The sequence below is a fragment of the Pseudophryne corroboree genome, chromosome 1 (genome assembly GCF_028390025.1).
Source record: "Pseudophryne corroboree isolate aPseCor3 chromosome 1, aPseCor3.hap2, whole genome shotgun sequence".
Taxonomy (NCBI): domain Eukaryota; kingdom Metazoa; phylum Chordata; class Amphibia; order Anura; family Myobatrachidae; genus Pseudophryne; species Pseudophryne corroboree.
Genome location: NC_086444.1, coordinates 1,169,624,471 through 1,169,647,417, shown reverse-complemented (window position 1 = coordinate 1,169,647,417; position 22,947 = coordinate 1,169,624,471). Strand labels below are relative to the sequence as shown.

General features: G+C 44.0%; 1 protein-coding gene across 1 annotated transcript in view; it reads right to left on the bottom strand.

The window, feature by feature from the left end:
- LOC134929491 (octopamine receptor-like) overlaps positions 1 to 21,523 on the bottom strand; it is a 189,375-nt gene extending 167,852 nt beyond the window's left edge. Inside the window, exon 1 of the mRNA XM_063925099.1 lies at positions 21,161 to 21,523. Within this exon, the coding sequence (XP_063781169.1) occupies positions 21,161 to 21,195 (35 nt within the window). The 5' untranslated portion in view covers positions 21,196 to 21,523. The remainder of the gene's footprint in view (positions 1 to 21,160) is intronic.
- Between the last annotated feature and the right edge of the window lie 1,424 nt (positions 21,524 to 22,947).

The following is a 22,947-nucleotide window of genomic DNA, read 5'->3' as shown; positions in this document are numbered from 1 at the left end:
TTCGCAATGAACCGAGCTTCCTACTAGATACAACAAGTTTGTTAAATAATCTGAACAAGGTTACTACGATTACGGAAGATACCTGGTTAGTAACCGTTGATGTAGTTAGTCTGTACACATCAATTCCGCACCAGTTTGGTCTGGCGGCGGTCAAAAGGTTTTTATTGAGGAAGGATGCCTTTAATTTATCAAAAATTGATGTTATTTTACAACTGCTAGAATTAATTTTGACTATGAATTTTTTCTTGTACGATAAACAGTTTTACATGCAAATTCAAGGGTGTGCGATGGGTTCTTCTGTGGCGCCAGTCTATGCAAATATAGTCATGTTTGGAGTAGAGGAGGATTTGTTCTACAATAATCCTTTATTTTCTTCCCAGGTGCTGTTATTTAACAGGTACATAGATGATCTTATCATCCTGTGGAAAGGTAATCATATAGAGTTGGAAAATCTGTTGAACGACTATAATGCCACAGAAGGACCCATCAAATTCACCTTCAAGATGAATCAAAACATTATTAGCTTCCTTGATGTACAGATTCAGATTACAGGTTCAAGTTTGACTACCACTTTATTTGTAAAACCTACGGATAAACAACAACTTTTACATGCTAACAGCTGCCATCCTAAATCAATGACGAGGGGACTTCCTTACTCTCAGATGATTAGGATTAGGCGAATAAACAGCAACAATGATATAGCGGAGTTACAAATAGACTCTCTCATTGATAAATTGTTAATTAGAGGCTATTCGTTAAAAGCATTAAAGTGCTCTAAAAACAAGGTAATGTCTCTAGATAGAGAGACACTTCTATCCAGTACCAAAAAAACTAGTGGGACTAAATCTGTTCTACCATGGGTAAACAAATTTCACACTAAATCTTCCCAGATTAATACGATAACCAAAAAACACTGGCCTATTATCACCTCAGATGATAACCTAAATTTGAAGGACACCAATTTAATGCCGTGTTATTCACGCGGCAGAAATCTGCGAGATTGGTTAGTCAAGACAGATGTAGCTAAATTAAAAAGAGAATCCTCAGCTAAGACCTTTTTAGGTAAGAATCCCAAGCTTGGAAATATTAAATGTGCATGTGTAACGTGTCAATACCTGCTCACGGGAGACAGTTTCAACCATCCCCAGACAGGGCAAAAAATTCCCATCCATTACCAACTGACTTGTAATTCCAATTTTATTATTTATCAAATTATATGCCCCTGTGGTCTTAGCTATATCGACAAGACCGAACGTAAATTTAAAGAAAGGATGTCTGCCCATCGTTCAGCTATTCGAAATGCCCTAGATACTGGCACCAGTGAACAGCCGGTTGCCAGGCACTTCGCTTGTTTTAAACACCCAATACATAGTATAAGGTACAGAATGATTGATCATATACCAGCAGATATGAGAGGAGGAAATAGAGGTGCCAAACTATTACAATTAGAATCTAAATGGATTCTGCGCCTTGGGGTAATACACCCACGGGGGCTTAATGAATCAATCTCTTATTCATGCTTTTTTAAATAATATAGCTATTGATGTCCTCAATGAGTATCCTATATATAATATTGTTGCAGCTTGTGTACTGATTATGATTAATCTATTGCAAAGTTGTGTTTGAATTGTAATGATTACTACATTCCATATGCTTTCAGCACACACAGTTCTCCGCTGCATTGCTTACATTTGTTACCATGGTGAAGGGTACGTCACGGCGTCGTCGCTTGTTGATGACGTCATTCCCTGCACGACTCGGCGGGTGAGTGGTCCCGGGGCGAGCTGGCGGGATTGCACGAGGTGATGATATAAAGGTATGTACATGTTTTTATTTGATATTAAAGCCTGACGACAGTAGGTTGGTCTACTGAAACGTTGCAAAGCAAGAAGTTGTTGCTGTGTATTTTTCAAAAGCCCTGAGTGCCGCATCTTTGTCTCCTGTGATTACCCTTTATGAAGGCACCGGCTGCAGCTAAGTACATGTCTGACGAGTGCCAAACTTCATCTATGTTATATATATATATATATATATATATATATATTTAACTTGCAGCTCCGTTCAAACTGCGTGGATCAAAGAGCTTAATATCAATGCACATGAACAAAGCACACCAAACAGTACAAGTACAAGCAATAGATAACAAAATTTAAATTTTTGAATTTGCAGCTCCGTTCATACTGTGTGGTTTAGGGAGCTTATTATTAATGCACGTGAACTAAGCACACCAGAGCTGGGCAACCTAAATCTCATGTCTCCATAGCAATGGCACCCTTGCAATCACTATAGTTACCCTTTGGCTGTAAGCTCTCTCCTGTGTGGACTTCTAGTCTTTTACAGTATTTTGTTTACATTGAATGTCCCTGTCCCTGAATGTCTGTGTTGCTCTGTTATCCTGACTTTCTGGCAAAGCATTGTAGTGCCTTACAAATGAAAGGGGCATGGCCTTGCCCTGGTTTACATCACTCGGAGGGTGGGGGTAGCATTCCTGGAGATGATGGGCAGCCCACGGAGACTATCCCTTCACACTGGTGACCCCTCCTCAGTCACAGGAACCGATTGCTGCATGATAATGTCACAGAGTAGCAACCAGCTCTCAGTCTCAGAGCAGCAACCCCCCTCCCCCCTCCCCCGCGATGCCTCTGCATTGGTTAACACTGACTGCTGTCAATTTTGGGATTAATCAATGAACAAACACATTCTTGTATGAGTTCTCATCATTGACAACACACACAGGGGAATCTACAGTACTCTGCTGCTGGAACTAGCAAATCGAGGTGAAAAGCTGCTTTGATTCAGTGCTTTGCTTTTTTATCCCAGTTTACCCTTCTAGTTGCAAGGCTAGGCATGTTTACACTGGAAAAGAGGAGACTAAGAGGAGACATGACCAACATCTACAAATATATAAGGGGTCAATACACAGAGCTTGGGAGGGACCTGTTTTCTATAAGATCAGCACAGAGGACACGTGGTCATTCGCTTAGGTTAGAGGAGAGGAGTTTCCACACATTGAGGCGAAAAGGTTTTTTCACAGTAAGGACAATACATGTTTGGAATTCCCTGCCTGAGAGAGTAGTAACTGCGAACTCAGTCAACACCTTTAAGAATGGGTTAGATAAATTCCTATTGGATAAAGATATTCAGGGTTTTGGTGCGTAGGCACGCATTATAGTTAATATAACTAGTCCTAACATAAAAATAACTAGTCCTATAATAAAACTGCATAGGAGACCACAAATAGGTTGAACTTGATGGACAATTGTCTTTTTTCAACCTTAGTTACTATGTTACACTCCACTCCTCCACCAAGCATATTTCCATTTCTTGATTGCATTAGCCACAATGAGTTGCTCTACTACTCCCCTTACTTCCCCCATTAACAACGCTCATCGTTTGGTTGTATAATTTTGTTATAGTTAATTTATATTATGTACTGATGTGCAATTGTATTATTGACCCCTGAAAGGCATTGTGGCTACTTGTGGTGCCATATAAATAATGGTGGGGGTAGTAGTGGTAGTAGTAGTAATAATAAAATTGTATTAATCATATAATAACCGATTATAGCAAATAACTTGTACATGAAACTGTAAAATAAAGATGCTTTCATTGTTTTATATTGTAGAATACATTAGCTGTACTTCCTGGAAATACCTGAATTTAATTTTGTTGTTAAAAGATAAATACTGTATGATTTTTCTGAGCAATGATTACATGAGTCACATGACTCGTTACTAATCGCCCTGGTTCTATTCCTGTACTGAAAAGTGCTGATGTTTTGTGTTGTAACAATTATCTACAATGTATTTAACAGTTTAGTTTAGAATAATTGCTGTTTGCTCTTTAAAGCGATAGTACAAGAATCACAGTCAGTAACTTAATTAGTTGTAAATGGCGCTACAATTTCATACTGCGCAAAAGATGCTTCAGTGACATTTGCATAATAATAACCCCTATAGGAGAGACGTATAAACAGGTTCATCCAATTTGCTTCTGGCAAAACGGATGTATGCAAGTGATTTGGACTTTTGTTCAACTCCTGCGCATTGTATTTACCAGATAAAAATAACAAAAATGTTGTGAGATAGTAATTTTCTATGTAATTGCTTTTTCGCTTTGTAACTATCCAACGCACGTCCGCACAAACAATTCACAATTGGCTTCTTAATAGAGAATTGAATTATGCGGTTTTAGGTCAAACAATACCCGATATTATCACCCCATTCTGCAAACTATAGGGATGGAGGCCTTAATGGTAGAAGACTTGCCTGTATGGAGTTTTATTTTTAAAGTGTATTTGTAACCTACATGCAATAGAATTATATTCACAATGTGCTCCCACTGACCATTGCAAAACGCAGTTGTTTTCCCCTGGGACGTGCCCAGATGGGGGGACAAAAAAGGTGTGTATCGCGTGACCGGCAGTCGGAAGACCCGATTGGCTGCCGGCAGATGAGCTCTCATTGGCTGACGGCCCAGCCACATTTCTGAATGGCTGCGGGAGACCGGGACACAGTGAGGGGTAGGAGAGATCCGCGCTGCGCTCTCCTCCCCTCAGACACAGGAAGCAACGGTGGAGGTGACAGCGGTGACAGCAGGGCAGGCCAGGCCGCAGATGTCCCTTATGATGTCATTTTAGAAGAGACCTTCAGGAACGGCGTTCCGGGGCGTTAAGGCCCAAAAATAGCTATATATATATATATATATATATATATATATATGCAGTAAAGATGATGTGCGGCACTCAGGATTGAAGAAAAGAATCACCACCAGCGTAATGATCAACGTTTCAATTTTACTGGGATGACAATTTTCACAGTAAAATTGAAACGTTGATCATTACGCTGGTGGTGATTCTTTTCTTCAATCCTGAGTGCCGCACATCATCTTTACTGCATTTACCTATGGGAAAGTGAGGGCACCAGGGACAAATGCACCAGTTATTGGAGTGCCGGACCGTCTTCTACATATATATATATATATAATTTATTTATGTTAAAGCTGCCCTTAATTACATTTCTGACTCAAGATTTGCCCTTGAGCATGTTAAGATTTTATTATGAATATTTTTAAATACTATGTTTATGAAGAAGAAGACGACTGATGTCACATCCATTACCATCTACTGTTCTCTTCTGTTATCCACTTGCATGCATATGGATGTACTGTAGCACCAGCTTTTGCACTGAGCCCAGATATTTTATGCCAGAATTACTTTTAGTAACAGAAGTTCTGCGGATGGCTTAGGTAGTCGATGGTCTCCAAACTGGTGTCACAATTTATCAGGTCCCAGCGGCAATAATCAATAAGATACCTCAGGGCTGAGGTTTCATGCATGAACACACCTGAGAACAGGCAGAGACACCTCACTGCTTTTTCATTTTAAAAACCTTTTGTCTCTAAAAATACTTATATCACAAGTAAGCAGAGGACAAGGGACACAGCTTACAGGACATGAGTGACATTCAGAGGATTAAAGTCACATAAATAAGAGGGGTGGTCTTCAGTTTGCCGACTGTTGGGATCCTGCCGCACAGTATACCGGCTCCGGAATCCCGACAGCTGGCATACCGACACTTTTTCTCCCTTGTGGGGGTCCACGACCCCCCTGGAGGGAGAATAAAATAGTGTGGTGCGCATAGTACACCACCGTGCCCACAGCAAGCCTGCAAGGGGCACATTTGCGCTCACCACGCTGTCGGTATGCCGGCAGTCGGGCTCCCGGCGCCGTCATGCTGGTCGCCGGGAGCCCGGCCGCCGGCATACCATACTACACCCAAATAAGAGACATTTCACTGATCTGCAGTTGCTCATGCTATGTGTATAGCACATGAGATTAGTGCATGGATGTCACACTGCAGATAGGGGGTCATTCTGAGTTGATCGCTAGCTGCATTTGTTCACAGCGCAGCGATCAGGCTAAAAAACGGCAGTTCTGCGCATGCGTATGCGGCGCAATGTGCACACGCGACGTACGGGCACAACGAACGATGTAGTTTTGCACAGGGTCTAGCGATGCATTTCAGTCGTACTGCTTGCCGCAGAGTGCTTGACATGAAGTGGGCGTTTCTGGGTGGCAACTGACCGTTTACAGGGAGTGTGTGGAAAAACGCAGACATGCCAGGAAAAACGCAGTCATGGCTGGCCGAACGCTGGGCGGGTTTGTGACATCAAATCCGGAACTGAATAGTCTGAAGTGATCACAAGCGCTGAGTAGGTTTTGAGCTACTCTGAAACTGCACAAAATATATTTGTAGCCGCTCTGCGATAGAACCGTTCGCACTTCTGCTAAGCTAAAATACACTCCCAGTGGGCGGCGGCATAGCGTTTGCACAGCTGCTAAAAACTGCTAGCGAGCGATTAACTCGGAATGACCCCCATAGTGCGGTGTCGGGCAGTGCACAATACTGAGACATTATTGGCATCTGTATTGGTTTTCTATCTGTCTGGGTATTTACTGCATTTCTGTAATTGTCACTTTAGCTGTTACATTGTTCTTTGTCTAATTATGTGTTGAAAATCCAGTATAATCTGGAAATGTATCAAATGAAATGGATGGAGATGAACAAGGCATGAAAACACAGAACACACAAAGACTACACATGGATACAGCGACACACAAAGACTAGATATGGCTACACACGCAGAACACATTAACAGTACACATGGATACACAGAACACATGAACACTACTCATGGATACACAAAACACACAAACATTGAACATGTATACACATGAACACACAAACACTGAACATGGATACACAGAAAAATATGGTTGAGTGGTCAGCGCATACAGGTGGGAAAGATGATGTGTGTGTGTGTGTGTGTGTGTGTGGGAGGGCGGAGGGGGGGGAGAGGTTTTTTTTGGTAAAGTAAGGGGGGTACTTGGTATCTGCACACTCATAATATTTTAAATCAATACCGTGAGTGCATGTGGTTTATTTCCATACAGCCACTGATTATTAGGAACCCCTCTTTTATGTCATGAGCAATGTTTCATCTACTTAGGGGGTGCTATCTACTACAGTATCTATACCATGTGAAATTAATGAAGAAAAAGGAGAAGAAACCTGTATTGTTGACGCACTTATGAAAGACTAATTTTTCATAAAATATATCCTTTAATGTAATACAATAAAAATAGGATATGTTGTGTTATCCCAAACTACAGTGAAACATAAGAGTTAAAATCACAGACATATACAATTATGTGAAAGAAATAAAGAATGTGAATAAGAGATTAAAAAACGCGTCCACGTGTGATAATTGATATATGACACGATTGCTTTACTATAATTATTAAATTGTTTCCATCATTCGGTCATTTAACTCGTATTGACATATTGTTAGGGATTGACTTGTTTAATATTTTGTAGAAGTCTACTCCTTTAATATGTCAGTTTCCACAGAATCTTGGCACAGAATTTACCACCTACTCCTCCAGAATACCTCGTGGAATCATCTCTATAATATCGAGGCTACGAGGGTGGGTGGATACAAATAGCTATCAATTATTCTCCAATTGAAGGTTATTGCATTTTACAGTATTTTTAGATATTATTGCTGAATATACAGTACATTATATCTATATTCTCAGCTATTTTGTTCAGAGATTTTACTATATTGGGATCCTACACACCCACTGTCTATGCCATTAAAGGAAAAATCCCTATTTATTTGGTTAGGAGTGTGGGTGTAAATATTTTGAGGGATATGGCAATCCCAAATCACATATCAACCATATCCTAATTTCTTCGGCTGGTTGATATATGATTTGGGATTGCCATGTCCCTCAAAATATTTACACCCACACTCCTAACCAAATAAATAGGGATTATTCCTTTAATGGTATAGACCAGTGATGGCTAACCTTGACACTCCAGCTGTTGTTGAACTACACATCCCATCATGCCCTGCTACAGTTTTGCTATTTGGCCATGCTAAAACTGATGCAGGGCATGCTGGGATGTGTAGTTCAACAACAGTTGGAGTGTCAAGGTTAGCCATCACTGGTATAGACAGTGGGTGTGTAGGATCCCAATATAGTAAAATCTCTGAATGAAATAGCTGAGAATATAGATATAGTCAGTGCTTAAAGTGGTCCTAGAGAGGTGGTGGAACTCACCCCCCCCTCCCCACGGCGCCTATGTAATAAAGGTATTGCAAAAAAAGAGCGTGGTCTCAAAAAGAAAGGGACGTAGTCACACAATAGTAATAATGCCCACAGTAGTTCCACCCTGTAATACACATAATGCCCACCGCAGTAGCACTTCTTATACAATGCCCACAGTAGTAGTGCACCTTATGCAATGTCGACAATGCGTTTGGACGGCTGCTAAAAACTGCTAACGAGCGATCAACTCGGAATGACCCCCTATATGTCAATTTGAGTTAAATGACCGAATGGTGGAAACAATTTAATAATTATAGTAAAGCAATAGTGTCATATATCAATTATCACACGTGAACGCGTTTTTTAATCTCTTATTCACATTCTTTATTTCTTTCACATAATTGTATATGTCTGTGATTTTAACTCTTATGTTTCACTGTAGTTTGTGATAACACAACATATCCTATTTTAATTGTATTACATTAAAGGATATATTTTATGAAAAATTAGTCTTTCATAAGTGCGTCAACAATACAGGTTTCTTCTCCTTTTTCTTCATTAATTTCTTAAAGTAAGGGGGGTAAGAAATGGGAATGTGGGGTGATGTGGAAATGTAAAATTAGTTTCAGGTGTTCACAACTAGTGTGTGTATTGTATGCTTTTATTAAACATCATGACAGCTTATGGTGAGAACGGGTGTCAGTCTTTTATTGTAAGAAGTATAAGGTAGAAGGCTACTGCTCATGTACTTTAAAATCATAAATTCTTGTCATCAGGTGTGTCTTGCAGACCACTCTTTTGCTGTATGCTTTCTTATACCGATATTACAAGGGTCCCCTTATGGGGCAGAATGTTTTAGTAATAGCCTTTATCATGAGGCCTTACTGTAGACAAATTACATGGCCCTATGTGGGCACTGCTATTATGTAGTGTTAGGACTGCTGATATCAGAGAAGCCGTGAAGTGACTCAGCAGCTAAACATGCGTTTGCAAACATGTGTGACTAATTCTCTGAATTTCTATTACCAGTTAGGTTCAGGTATGGTTACAGGTAATTTTAGTGTGCTGTGGGGATATCAAGGGGGAAAAGCACCCCCCTCTCTGTCTGCTGTTTGTCTATGACCCCTCCCCCTTACTAGCACCTGATATATAATTATCTCCAGGAATGACTGAGCAACTGCCATTGTTTGTCTGCTTGTGTGAGAAAGGTTATATCACACGCCTACACAAGTGTCCATTTTCCCATATATGCATTGGGTCCGTGTATGGCTCACCTCCCACAGTGTAACCTTCGTAGTGCGCCCAACATGGCTGCCCCATCTGGTACGCTTGTGGATGAGATGTAAAATACATGGACCTGATGGTTTTGTTGGGACCCAACTCTGTACGTTAGGACTCTGCAATCTCCCCATTTTGTGTCATCTCTTCTAGGGGTGGACTATTCTGCCCAGCCCAGGGTAATCCTACGCAGTGAGCCCAAGATGACTGCCTCGCCTAGTACCTTGTGAGGGTGGAATACACTACCCATGGACATTATTAGCCAAAATGCCTACACCAATCCTGCATTATGATTACTCTATGCGTTCTAGGTTTTCATTTTTATGTCTGTGTGGCCTGTCTATTGCTGTATTATGTGCATTCTTTTGATGTCTGTAAAGCGCCTTGAGTCCTGTCAGTGAAAGAGCGCTATATAAATAAAAATATTATTATTATTATCCAATCAAAACTCTGCACCACCATTCACATTCTTGGCCACCCTGTGGAATTTTTCTGCCCCCTTTCATTTTAACCCTCCCTGTCCTCCCCACTTCTATATGGCTCCCGTTGTTACACCTTATCTTCTTAATCCTTCTTCCCCTTTCTATTCTCTCTCCTACCCACTGCTCCCACCCTGCTGCTCCTCCTCCTGCCCTCTCCTCAATGTGCTCAAGAGATGACACTCCAATCCATCTCTTCCTGGATGTCCCAGTGCTTTGTTAAACTGTCTTATGGCGGGAAGTACTCAATTCGCAATGTGATCAAATTTCTTCATAGCTATCATATATCTGCCCTCCCACCTTTGTCTTCCCACTTATAACCCATCTCCCTTAGGGGGAGATGTATTACGTCTTCAAGAGAGATAAAGTGGAAAAGTTATCCAAAATAACCAAATCAGCTTCTGTCATTTATCTAGCACAGTCATTGAAATGACAGAAGGTGATTGGTTGCTATGGGCAACTGTCCACTTCATATCTCTCCAAGGGACAGATGCACTACTTATTGGAAAGAGATAAAATGGAAAGAGATAAAATGGACAGAGATATCGTACCAAGCTCTTAACGTCGCATTTTTTTAAGACGGTGTCTAGATAGACAGTCAATATGTCAACCCCATGTTGAGATTCATTAGATCGATGTGGTCAAAAGGTCGGCAGGGTTAAAAGGTTGACAGGTGCAAAGGGCGACATGATAATGGTTGACACTCAATCCCAAGCATGGCGAGGGTCTACATTTACAATAAACGTGGTCACATATATAGATATATTGAAAACGACACAGAAAAAACCCAAAAAATTTGTGTCAATCTCTTTTGAGTTGACCATTTCCATGTCAACCTTTTTACCCTGTCGACCTTTTCTACTGCCTACCATTTCCATGTCTTTTGACCCGGTCAACTTAATGCATGTCGACCATATGGGGTCAACCTAATGACTGTTTATCTAATTACTGTTGATCTACTATACCACAGCTAAGCAGAGCACAGATTGGGCTTTTGTGATCAGCCATGTGCATCTAATAGACCACACACAAAAAAAATAAAATAAAAATGACACCTGCACACCTGCACCCAGGGACCGGTGATCGGCGATCCACATCTGATCATTGTGCTCTGTAACCCCAATCATCTGATCTGTATTGTGAACCAAGATGCTGTGAAATCCCAGTTGGCATCTCAGTGCAATGCATGGATCAAATGACTGGGGTCACAGAGCTGTAGATGCCAGAATCAAGTTGGAGAAAGGACCTCTGACATCAGGGGGAGAAGCCACTACACCAGGGGGAGGAGCTAGGCCAGCAGGATAGTTCTTCTACTATCCACGCCACCAACTACTCTTCTTAGTAACCCGGTGGCGAGCGAAGTGCCCGAAACGTGGCGAGCAAAGCAAGCGCACCATGGTACATTTCGGATACCCTGTTCGGGCATGGCTTCCGCCCTGGTGATGTGGCTCCTCCCCTGGTTATGTCAGAGGTCCCTTCCCCAACTTGCTTTTAGACCTAACCGTCACAGATCAGGAGATCAGGAACACTGGATCACCAATCAGCATGCCCTGCCTGCAGGTAAGTGTGTTAGTGGAGCAGGGCCCATGGGTATGTGTGTGTGGGAGGGAATTGTACGTCAGCGGAGCATGTGTAGACACAGTCTCAGGGTACAGTATTTATTGAAAAAAATACCCTGAGAAGTGTGGGGAGAAGATTCAAAGGGACAGAGCTTGTGATGTATTCAATTATCAATTGCGAATTTGGGCAATTTTATCATATACTATCTGTATCTTAGGTGCAGGTTATGATAAATATGCCCCTGAAGAAGGTAACTACATGTACATTAATAAAGGGGATTATGAAGGTAATGACTGCAAAGGGGTTCATTATATAAATTAGATAAAATTGGGTATTATGATGTTATAAAAGTAATTAATGTTTTTTCAGGAGGGCTTAATAATTGATGTGGGAATAATATTGTCTGTATTATGAGGTGACCACACCCACTATTTGTACTGCATAGCAGTCACTGGTGCCATCTGTACTGTATGGCAGCCACTGTTATATTATATGTATTATTTGGCAGTTACTGTGATGCTCTTTGCATTATGTGGTGGTCACTGTGATTCTCTCTGCATTATGTGACGTTCAGCGATGGTTTCTGCATTATATGGCAGTCATTGAGATGCTCTCTGTAGAGTATGGCGGTCAATGTGATGCTCTTTGCATTATGTGGTGGTCACTGTGATTCTCTCTGCATTATATGACGTTCAGCGATGGTTTCTACATTATATGGCAGTCATTGAGATGCTCTCTGTAGAGTATGGCGGTCACTGTGATGCTCTTCGCTGGATGTGGTAGTGTAGTACATGCAGCAATACTTACCTTGGAGTCTTGAGACAATGGAGTCTGCATGCTCCATTTAAAAGTGGGGACACCCCATAATCACAGAATAAATTAAGCAAGGGCTAGTACCTTAATGAAACAGGACTAAACCCTACATACATGTCATTCTAAACAGTGTTGACATCTGTATTCAAGCAAGCCAAGGGTTACTACTACATATTTGGGGATGGGGCTCTTTGCCCCGGGAGACAGATCATCCCTGACCATTGTCCACAAGACAGTGGAAAGTGCTATAACCAGTGTTGGACTGACCCACAGGGAGCTAAGATATCCGCAGTGGGCCCAATACATACTTGCCTACTTTCGAAAAAGAATGTCAGGGAGATTGTGAATGTAATGGGCTCTACACACCTGGCAATTGGCCGCCGAGGTGCCCGATGGCCGATACGGCCGGTGGGTGACCGGCGGCGAGGGGAAGGTGACGGGGGGAGTGGAGTTTCTTCACTCCCCTGTCACCTGGCCCCATAGCAATGCATGCTAATATGGACGAGATTGTCCATATTGGCATGCATATATAAGCGACCCGGCACCAACGATGAAGAAGCGCGGGGCCGTGCATCGTTCATCGTTGGTGCATACACACACTGAAAGATATGAATGATATCTCGTTCATTAGTGAACGAGATCGTTCATATCTTTCAGTGTTATCGCGTAGTGTGTAGGGTCTATAACACCTATCAGGGCGGACGTGTACTGCTACATATGAGAGGTGTTAGAAAAATAACTTACCTCCAAATGTAATTGAGCCCCAAAGTTAGTAAGATCTACTTGTTGAAGAAAAGACACTGATATTTCTCAAGATTTGTTTGTGTATTACACGAGGTTCCATATACTGTAAGTGGCCACGAGAAACCTTATTTAAAACGCATGTAGCCTTAGGGATCATTATGCCTTATAACCAGTGCAGGGAAATGGCACTGATGATCCCATTTGAATGTAAGTATATCTGATTTTTATTTGTTTTCCCCAAGAATGTAACAGCTACATAATGTGGGTAAGGTAGAATTAGGGAGATTGATGGACTATTTAGGGAGTGAGGGAGATTGCTACTATTTCAGGGAGTCTCCTGCAGAATGCAGGAGGGTAGGCATCTATGGCCCAATAGCTTCCTAGAGCTGCCTTCTGCCATGGCAAGGGGAGCAAACCATCTACACATCAATGACTAGTGGAACACTACTGCACCGGGCGCCCTTCGCCTGAGGTTTAGGGAATCCTTGCACAAGAGCTGATTATGAGTTTCATGGGGTAGTTGTTTTAAGTTCCAGGATTGGGTGATGGGGAACATTTTAATACTGATATACAGTAGCATGAAATCTTTGATGGGTTAATTGTCCCTCTGGCCACTGCTTGTGCCTCATTTCTTTGGAACAGCTTTGCTTCTACCCCTCTGTTTGCATTTGGAAAGAGGCCTGTATTTGTTGTGTAATGCTACTGTGGGTGAGACCAGGTAGCCCTCCAATAAAAAAGAAAAGAAAAAAAGTTTCCTGTCTTTTGCTGCCATTGATTTCCCTGCACACTGGTTATACTAGAGTTAGCATTGTGAACACGCAGAACTATGGCCCTCATTCCGAGTTGATCGCTCGCTAGCTACACATTTTGTGCAGAACAAGGCCAGCCCTATAGTTACTTATTCTGTGCGATGATTGCTGCGGCGAGTGACGCGGTAATGACGTCAGATACCCGCCCAGCAAACGCCCAGCCACGCCTGCGTTTTTCCAAACACTCCCAGAAAACGGTCAGTTGCCACCCAGAAACTCCCACTTCCTGTCAATCTCCTTGCGTCCGCCAGTGCGACTGAAAGCGTCACTAGAACCTCTGCAAAACCACGATGCTCACTGTACCCGTACGACGCGGGTGTGCATTGCTGTGCATACGCATGCGCAGATTAGCCCCATTCTGCCATAATCGCTGCGCTGCAAAAATCCGTAGCGAGCGATCAACTCGGAATGAGGGCCTATATGTGCACTGTTTGACTGGCTGTTGCAGAAAGCGATTTATGAATGCTGACCTACAGTATCATAGCTTGCTGCTAGACCGTATGAGCACACTGTATGTTACCTACCTTCTTATGATAAGTTTAGATTAATGATGAAGCTTAACTGGAATACGTCATGGGACTAATTACAGTCTATTGAATGCAGCTGTTATTAGTAATCCAGGTTTCCTATTAAGATCTTCATCTTATTCAATGTACTATATTGGATTATAATAAATTATAACTGTACACAGATGTCTGTTGAGAGTTTTTGATAATATAATCTTAATAATAAATCTGTGACTGTGGATCTGAGACAGCATATGGTCATGCCACCTCCTCTGTGGGCTGACCATGGGGGTCATTCCGAGTTGATCGCTCGTTGCCGATTTTCGCAACGGAGCGGTTAAGGCAAAAATGCGCATGCAGAGCCGGCCCTAACCAATATGATGCCCTAGGCAAGATTTTGGCTGGTGCCCCCTAGCACCGCCGCTAGTTCTGCAGGAGATGCCTGGCATGATTAAGCTGGCAGCTCTGCTAACGTCAGGCGCCTTTTGTTTATGAAAATGCATCTTATTTGCATTACTATAAGGCTAGGATGCGCAAGCAACTTCTGCTGATTGAAATGATATGCAGCATGCCTATATTCTGTGTGCGACTGTGGCTGTATCTGCATACGAAATGCTACATTACAGTGATTTCAAGGAATACACTGCAATATAGCATTTCGTATGCAGATACGGCCGCAGTCGCACACAGAATATAGGCATGCTGCATATAATTTTAATCAGCAGAAGCTGCTGGTGCCCCTAAGCATACCAAATGCCCTAGGCATTTGCCTAATTTGCCTATGCCTAAGGCCGGCTCTGTGCGCATGGTACGCAGTGCGCATGCGCTAAGTATTTTAGCACAAAACTTAGTAGATTTACTCACGTCCGAACGAAGAATTTTCATTGTTGAAGTGATCGAAGTGTGATTGACAGGAAGTGGGTGTTTCTGGGCGGAAACTGACCGTTTTCGGGGAGTGTGCGGAAAAACGCAGGCGTGCCAGGATAAAACGCGGGAGTGTCTGGAGAAACGGGGGCGTGGCTGGCCGAACGCAGGGTGTGTTTGTGATGTCAAACCAGGAACGAAACGGGCTGAGCTGATCGCAGTGTAGGAGTAAGTCTCGAGCTACTCAGAAACTGCTAAGAATTTTCTATTCGCAATTCTGCTAATCTTTCGTTCACAATTCTGCTAAGCGAAGATACACTCCCAGAGGGCGGCGGCCTAGCGTGTGCAATGCTGCTAAAAGCAGCTAGCGAGCGAACAACTCGGAATGACCCCCCATGTCTCTTCAGTGGCGGCACACACATTGTTCCATGTGCCCCTACCTCCGCATGTGGGCCCTGCTTGCCCCAGTCTGACACTGGCTATAACCGAGGCTCAAATACAAAAGACAATTTATGCTTTTACAGAAATAATGCAGGACTACTGGTAGTTTAGGAGTCATTTAAAAGGACGACTCAAAATCAAATGTTTTACCCAACATTTCCTTCTGCCCAGGGCCGGATTAAGCTTTGGGGGTTCCCGGAGCAATATAGACAGGGGGGCCCTAGTGGAAGGAAGGGGGGGGGGGGGGCTGTATATAAGATTGTGCATACCTCCAAACATGACCCATTCCAGGAGGGACAACATGCTCCGTACATGGACTTCCCTCTTAATATAGGATTGTAGTCACCTGTGTTAAACTATTTAATTGATAAGAAAGGTAATTCAACACAGGTGATAGCAATCATAATTTAAGAAGGAAGTCCAGGTAGAGAGCATGTTTATCTTGTCACATGCAAAAATAGCAGCAGCCTCTCTACTACTTAAACACTGGGACAGGACTCAGGAGGACTGTGTGTGTGTCTCTCTCTCTAGACCCTCATTAGATAACAAGTTACACAGGGCTCCCACCCAGGTGTGGAGTGCTGTGACACAGGGATTCCACCCTATGTCATCACTTAAAGCTCTCTCCACCCTCCTATCTCTCCTCTTGTTGGGTAGCTCCGTCGATAGTTCATGAAATCTGATACTCCTGTGTCCTGCCTGCATTGCATACTGTCCTGCTCGCATACTGGCTGTCTGGTTCTGCTGCTGCATAAGAGGGAAAGCTAGTGATGTCAGTGTCAGTGTGCTCTGGCCGGGGGGGGGGGGGGGGGGGGGGGGCTGACAGAGAGGGGCCTGGGGTACAGTATGCCCTGCACACCCCCCGCCCCCACCTTAGTCTGGCTATGCTTCTGCCCCCTGGTAGCAGCATCTGTGAAGGGATCTCCACAGTCTGGAAGTCTCCCCAGCACTGTGGCGCTCCCAGCTCAGACCACTGGCAGCAGATAATGCAGCCTCCCTTCTTATGTCCACCCCAGGGAAAGAGGCTCCTGGCGGCTGCTGCTGCTGCCTACTTGATCAGTGATGTGGACGGTCTGGGTGGCTATGGTTTAATAGGTCGATAGTTTCTAGGTTGACACCAAATGGTTGACATATCAAAAGGTCAACAGGACCAAAAGATCGATAGGGTTAAAAGGTTGACACATGAAAAGGTCGACTTGAGTTTTTAGTGTTTTTTTTGGTGGCAAATTTTCCTTTCCAGCATGTGGTACCCCAATTAGTGTACTAGGGAGGCCAATCCCGGGATAGGGATCGCCGGAATCCCGGGATTTAGGCCCATAAATGGCCTGGATTCAATCCTGGGATAGGAAGCTCCAATCCCAGGGATTGAGAGACCAATGCTGCCCGGCTCCGGCTCCCCCCGCGCAGCATGACATGCAGTCACAAGTCACGCTGCGCCGTCACCTGCCGCCGGGAGCCGCCGAGAGGGAGAAGAGGATGTTTCCCATCTGCCCTGGATGTATGGTGAGTTATGTGTGTGGGACGGGCGGGCGAGGGGGCGGCTACATAGGGAAAAGCCAATCCCGGGTATCCCCAGAATCCCAGGATTGACCACTTTTCAATCGATTGAAAAACTGGCCCGGGATTGGCCTCCCTAACCGTTCCCCTCACATGGCTTGCTTTGCTCGGCATTCTTCGGGCAAGGTGCCGTTCTCTGTTCCGCTTCGCTCGGCACTGGTTACTGTTCTCAACTGTAGTCCATGGTAATGTATGAAAAAGCTGACTTTTTAAAAAGTTAGTGTCGACATTTTCATGTGTCGACCATTGCCATGTCGACCTTTGACCACATTGACCCTATGACCATGTTGACCATATGCATGTCGACCATTTGGTGTCATCCTATTGGCCTCTCGATCTTTTAACTGTGGACCTATCATCCAGATACCGGTCTGGGAGGCTTGATGACACAGTTTGCACTGAATCGTGTCATCCTGGCTCCCGCTTTACAATGACGGTAATCGTGACACTATATTCCTGGAGGCGGGGCCAGAATGACGCAAACACAGCATCACACCCTATGTACCCTCCACCTAGCTGCTCCCCCGTCCCCCCACCCCCACCTTTCCCTTCTCCGTCAACCAGGCTGCCCCCTCCTGAATGTATGTAATTACTGTACACAGAACATTTGCTGTACTGATCCTCAGGTGACTTATTGCTAGAGTCACCAATTCCAATACACGGCTGACAACATGTACAGTGAAATGTTAATTATCAGTAAAGTACCTTACACAGCACCTGCCAGTAAGCACACAGGGCAGGTAATAATGATCACACAGGGCAGGTAATAATGATCACACAGGGCAGGTAATAATGATCACGCAGGGCAGGTGATACTGATCACACAGGGCAGGTAATAATGATCACACAGGGCAGGTAATAATGATCACACAGGGCAGGTAATAATGATCACGCAGGGCAGGTGATACTGATCACACAGGGCAGGTAATAATGATCACACAGGGCAGGTAATAATGATCACACAGGGCAGGTAATAATGATCACACAGGGCAGGTAATAATGATCACGCAGGGCAGGTGATACTGATCACACAGAGCAGGTAATACTGATCACACAGGGCAGGTGATACTGATCACACAGGGCAGGTAATAATGATCACACAGGGCAGGTAATAATGATCACACAGGGCAGGTAATAATGATCACACAGGGCAGGTAATAATGATCACGCAGGGCAGGTGATACTGATCACACAGGGCAGGTGATAATGATCACACAGGGCAGGTGATAATGATCACACAGGGCAGGTGATAATGATCACACAGGGCAGGTGATAATGATCACACAGGGCAGGTGATAATGATCACACAGGGCAGGTAATAATGATCACACAGGTAATAATGATCACACAGGGCAGGTGATACTGATCACACAGGGCAGGTGATAATGATCACACAGGGCAGGTAATAATGATCACACAGGGCAGGTAATAATGATCACACAGGGCAGGTAATAATGATCACACAGGGCAGGTGATACTGATCACACAGGGCAGGTGATACTGATCACACAGGGCAGGTAATAATGATCACACAGGGCAGGTAATAATGATCACACAGGGCAGGTGATACTGATCACACAGGGCAGGTGATAATGATCACACAGGGCAGGTAATAATGATCACGCAGGGCAGGTAATAATGATCACACAGGGCAGGTAATAATGATCACACAGGTAATAATGATCACACAGGGCAGGTAATAATGATCACACAGGGCAGGTAATAATGATCACACAGGGCAGGTAATAATGATCACACAGGGCAGGTAATAATGATCACACAGGGCAGGTGATAATGATCACACAGAGCAGGTGATACTGATCACACAGGGCAGGTAATAATGATCACACAGGGCAGGTAATAATGATCACACAGGGCAGGTAATAATGATCACACAGGGCAGGTGATAATGATCACACAGGGCAGGTGATACTGATCACACAGGGCAGGTAATAATGATCACACAGAGCAGGTAATAATGATCACACAGGGCAGGTGATAATGATCACACAGGGCAGGTAATAATGATCACACAGGGCAGGTGATACTGATCACACAGGGCAGGTAATAATGATCACACAGGGCAGGTGATAATGATCACACAGGGCAGGTAATAATGATCACACAGGGCAGGTAATAATGATCACACAGGGCAGGTGATACTGATCACACAGGGCAGGTAATAATGATCACACAGGGCAGGTAATAATGATCACACAGGGCAGGTGATACTGATCACACAGGGCAGGTAATAATGATCACACAGGGCAGGTAATAATGATCACACAGAGCAGGTAATAATGATCACACAGGGCAGGTGATACTGATCACACAGGGCAGGTAATAATGATCACACAGAGCAGGTAATAATGATCACACAGGGCAGGTAATACTGATCACACAGGGCAGGTAATAATGATCACACAGAGCAGGTAATAATGATCACACAGGGCAGGTGATACTGATCACACAGGGCAGGTAATAATGATCACACAGGGCAGGTGATACTGATCACACAGGGCAGGTGATACTGATCACACAGGGCAGGTAATAATGATCACACAGGGCAGGTGATAATGATCACACAGAGCAGGTAATAATGATCACACAGGGCAGGTAATAATGATCACACAGGGCAGGTGATACTGATCACACAGGGCAGGTAATAATGATCACACAGGGCAGGTGATACTGATCACACAGGGCAGGTAATACTGATCACACAGGGCAGGTAATACTGATCACACAGGGCAGGTAATAATGATCACACAGGGCAGGTAATAATGATCACACAGAGCAGGTAATAATGATCACACAGAGCAGGTGATACTGATCACACAGGGCAGGTAATAATGATCACACAGGGCAGGTGATACTGATCACACAGGGCAGGTGATACTGATCACACAGGGCAGGTGATAATGATCACACAGGGCAGGTGATAATGATCACACAGGGCAGGTAATAATGATCACATAGAGCAGGTGATACTGATCACACAGGGCAGGTAATAATGATCACACAGGGCAGGTAATAATGATCACACAGGGCAGGTGATACTGATCACACGGGGCAGGTAATACTGATCACACAGGGCAGGTGATACTGATCACACAGGTAATAATGATCACACAGGGCAGGTGATAATGATCACACAGGGCAGGTAATAATGATCACACAGGGCAGGTGATACTGATCACACAGGGCAGGTAATAATGATCACACAGGGCAGGTAATACTGATCACACAGGGCAGGTAATAATGATCACACAGGGCAGGTGATACAGATCACACAGGGCAGGTAATAATGATCACACAGGGCAGGTAATACTGATCACACAGGGCAGGTGATACTGATCACACGGGGCAGGTAATACTGATCACACAGGTGATACTGATCACACAGGGCAGGTAATAATGATCACACAGGGCAGGTGATAATGATCACACAGGGCATTTAACAGTAATAGTTACTGATCTGATTGTGCCATTGATGCTGCCCAGCGGGTTCCTCTCACTGGAGCTCTCAGTCCACACAATGCTGGTAACACTGTAAGCATCACACTGTACCACACTGCTGTAACACACCGCGGCTGCTCTCCTTACATCATTGTTACATACTGTCACAATAAAGTCATATCACTGTCACTGTGAGGTTTCCATTCAACACTTTGGTGACAAAAGCAAAACAAAGTAACAATTATCCCCCTCAGTGTCACACTGGCACTTTGTACTAGCAAATTGTTATACACTACCTCTGTGTCAGTGAGTTGTGCAACTTTGCTGCAAATATTGTCACAGCTCCTGTACAGAAATACAGTCACCAGCCTGGCACAGAATGCAGTTATAGAAGCTGCACCCATCCTTGTACTTGTAAAATATACAAATACACATGAGAGAGAGAGAGAGAGAGAGAGAGAGAGAGAGAGAGAAGGATTGTATGTATATATTTACAATATATCATGATTACAAAGATCACTGACCATGCCTTACCTGTAGCCCCCGGTATGCTCCTGCAGGTCACCCATTCATAATTCCAGGTGCAGGGAGAAGGGTCCCCAGGCTGTCAGGATGACTATTACACACATGGAGCACTTGCTGAGCCAGGTGCTATTCTCTGTCATCCAGTCCATTGATAAAAACGTGCTGAGGGAGACGTACAGTAGCAATGATCACAAGTGATTCCTCTCAGCACTTAGCAGGGACACTTAGGAGGCAGGGACAGAGGTGTGTGCTGCACAGAGCATAGAGATGCAATGCTGGGGTAGAGGCTGAAGTAGAGGTATGGGAATCAGAGAGGATCAGGAAGCCACCAAAGGCTGTGCAACTGGAAAGAACAGTTTGTAAGAAGAACACAGGAGAGAGGGTGAGAGCTGAGAACTGGATAGCATTAGATACAAAAGCCTATAGGAAATAACTAATAGGAGTAATACCACAAATTGCCACAAGAGGGCATGTGTCGCATATTAGATAATGTTACTGGGCGATGGTAATAAAGGGATTATTATCTGAGCAGACGCAGCGGCACGCTTATGTGTAACTGTAGATGGACTGTTTCATGTTGTAGGAAAGTATTAACGGTGTAGCAGATAACAATGACTATACAGCGGCTATTCTGTTCCTATAAAACCGCAAAGTGCCATCTCATGAATAGTTCATGGTTTGCAGGCAACAGTTTTATGTTTTATATGCTTTGTTCTTTCTTAAAAAAAATGTTCATTTAAGAAATGAGTGTAAAGCAAATCTGCATAAATTCCTATAATTCTTATCATATAGGGAATAACTTGAATATTACATTCAGGGTAAGACTGTCCCACAGAGGTACAGGGGAAACCACCAGTGGGCCCCACTGCCTGAGGGCCCACTCCTTCCTATAGGGACCAGGTTCCAGACTGTGCACTTGTGTTATACATGGTAGATATGTTGCATTACACTGCACAAGACTATTGTGCATTTCAAGCCTCTGTGGAGGCTGGCCACACCCCCTTTGTAGGCTGGTCACACCTCCAAGTATGGGCCCCTATCACTGCATCCCCCCGGTGGGCCCTTTATACCCCAGTCCGACACTGATTACATTACAGCTTTGTGAAGAGAAGGGGGCAGTGAATAAACGGGGTTGGGTATGACTACCGCTGGGGGGGCAAGCGCTACAAGCCCCTTGCGGGCTCAGTGGTGAGCTGTGCTCGCCACAGTTTCTATTCCCACTCTGTGAGTGCTGTGGACACCCACTAGTGGGAATAGTCCCTGCTAGTTGCCATGCCAACTGTTGGGATTCTATGTATTGAAAGCGGCGGTCACATAAGTACATCCCGAATAAACAACATGCATAATATGAATCTATATATGTGAAGTCATTTATTTTAATAACAGAGATTCATATTATACTGTACATGTTGTTTGTTCACTACTGATGATCTGTCTCTTCGATGGACGTTTCTCCATACTGAACAGTGCTCGTTAATGTCAAAGTCAAAAATCTTTGACTGTAGAACTACAAGTGCCAGAATGCCCTGCTAGCTTCTCTCTCTATTACAAGCAGAAAACTTGAAATTCCTTGCAAATTGATAGTGCATTGGTGATTTTACCTTCCAAACTGGAGATGTATCAGTTTGGGGAGAGATGAAGAGGAGAGAGATAAAGGGGATCGGGTAAAAACCGGAATGGTCTGGACCCGTGATCACTGGGCCGGCTCCCTGCAGCACATTCTGCCACTCTGGAGTTTGTAGTTCACGTCCAGGGCCGGTTCTTGCCCTTGTGGCGTCCCGGGCAAAAGTTAGGAG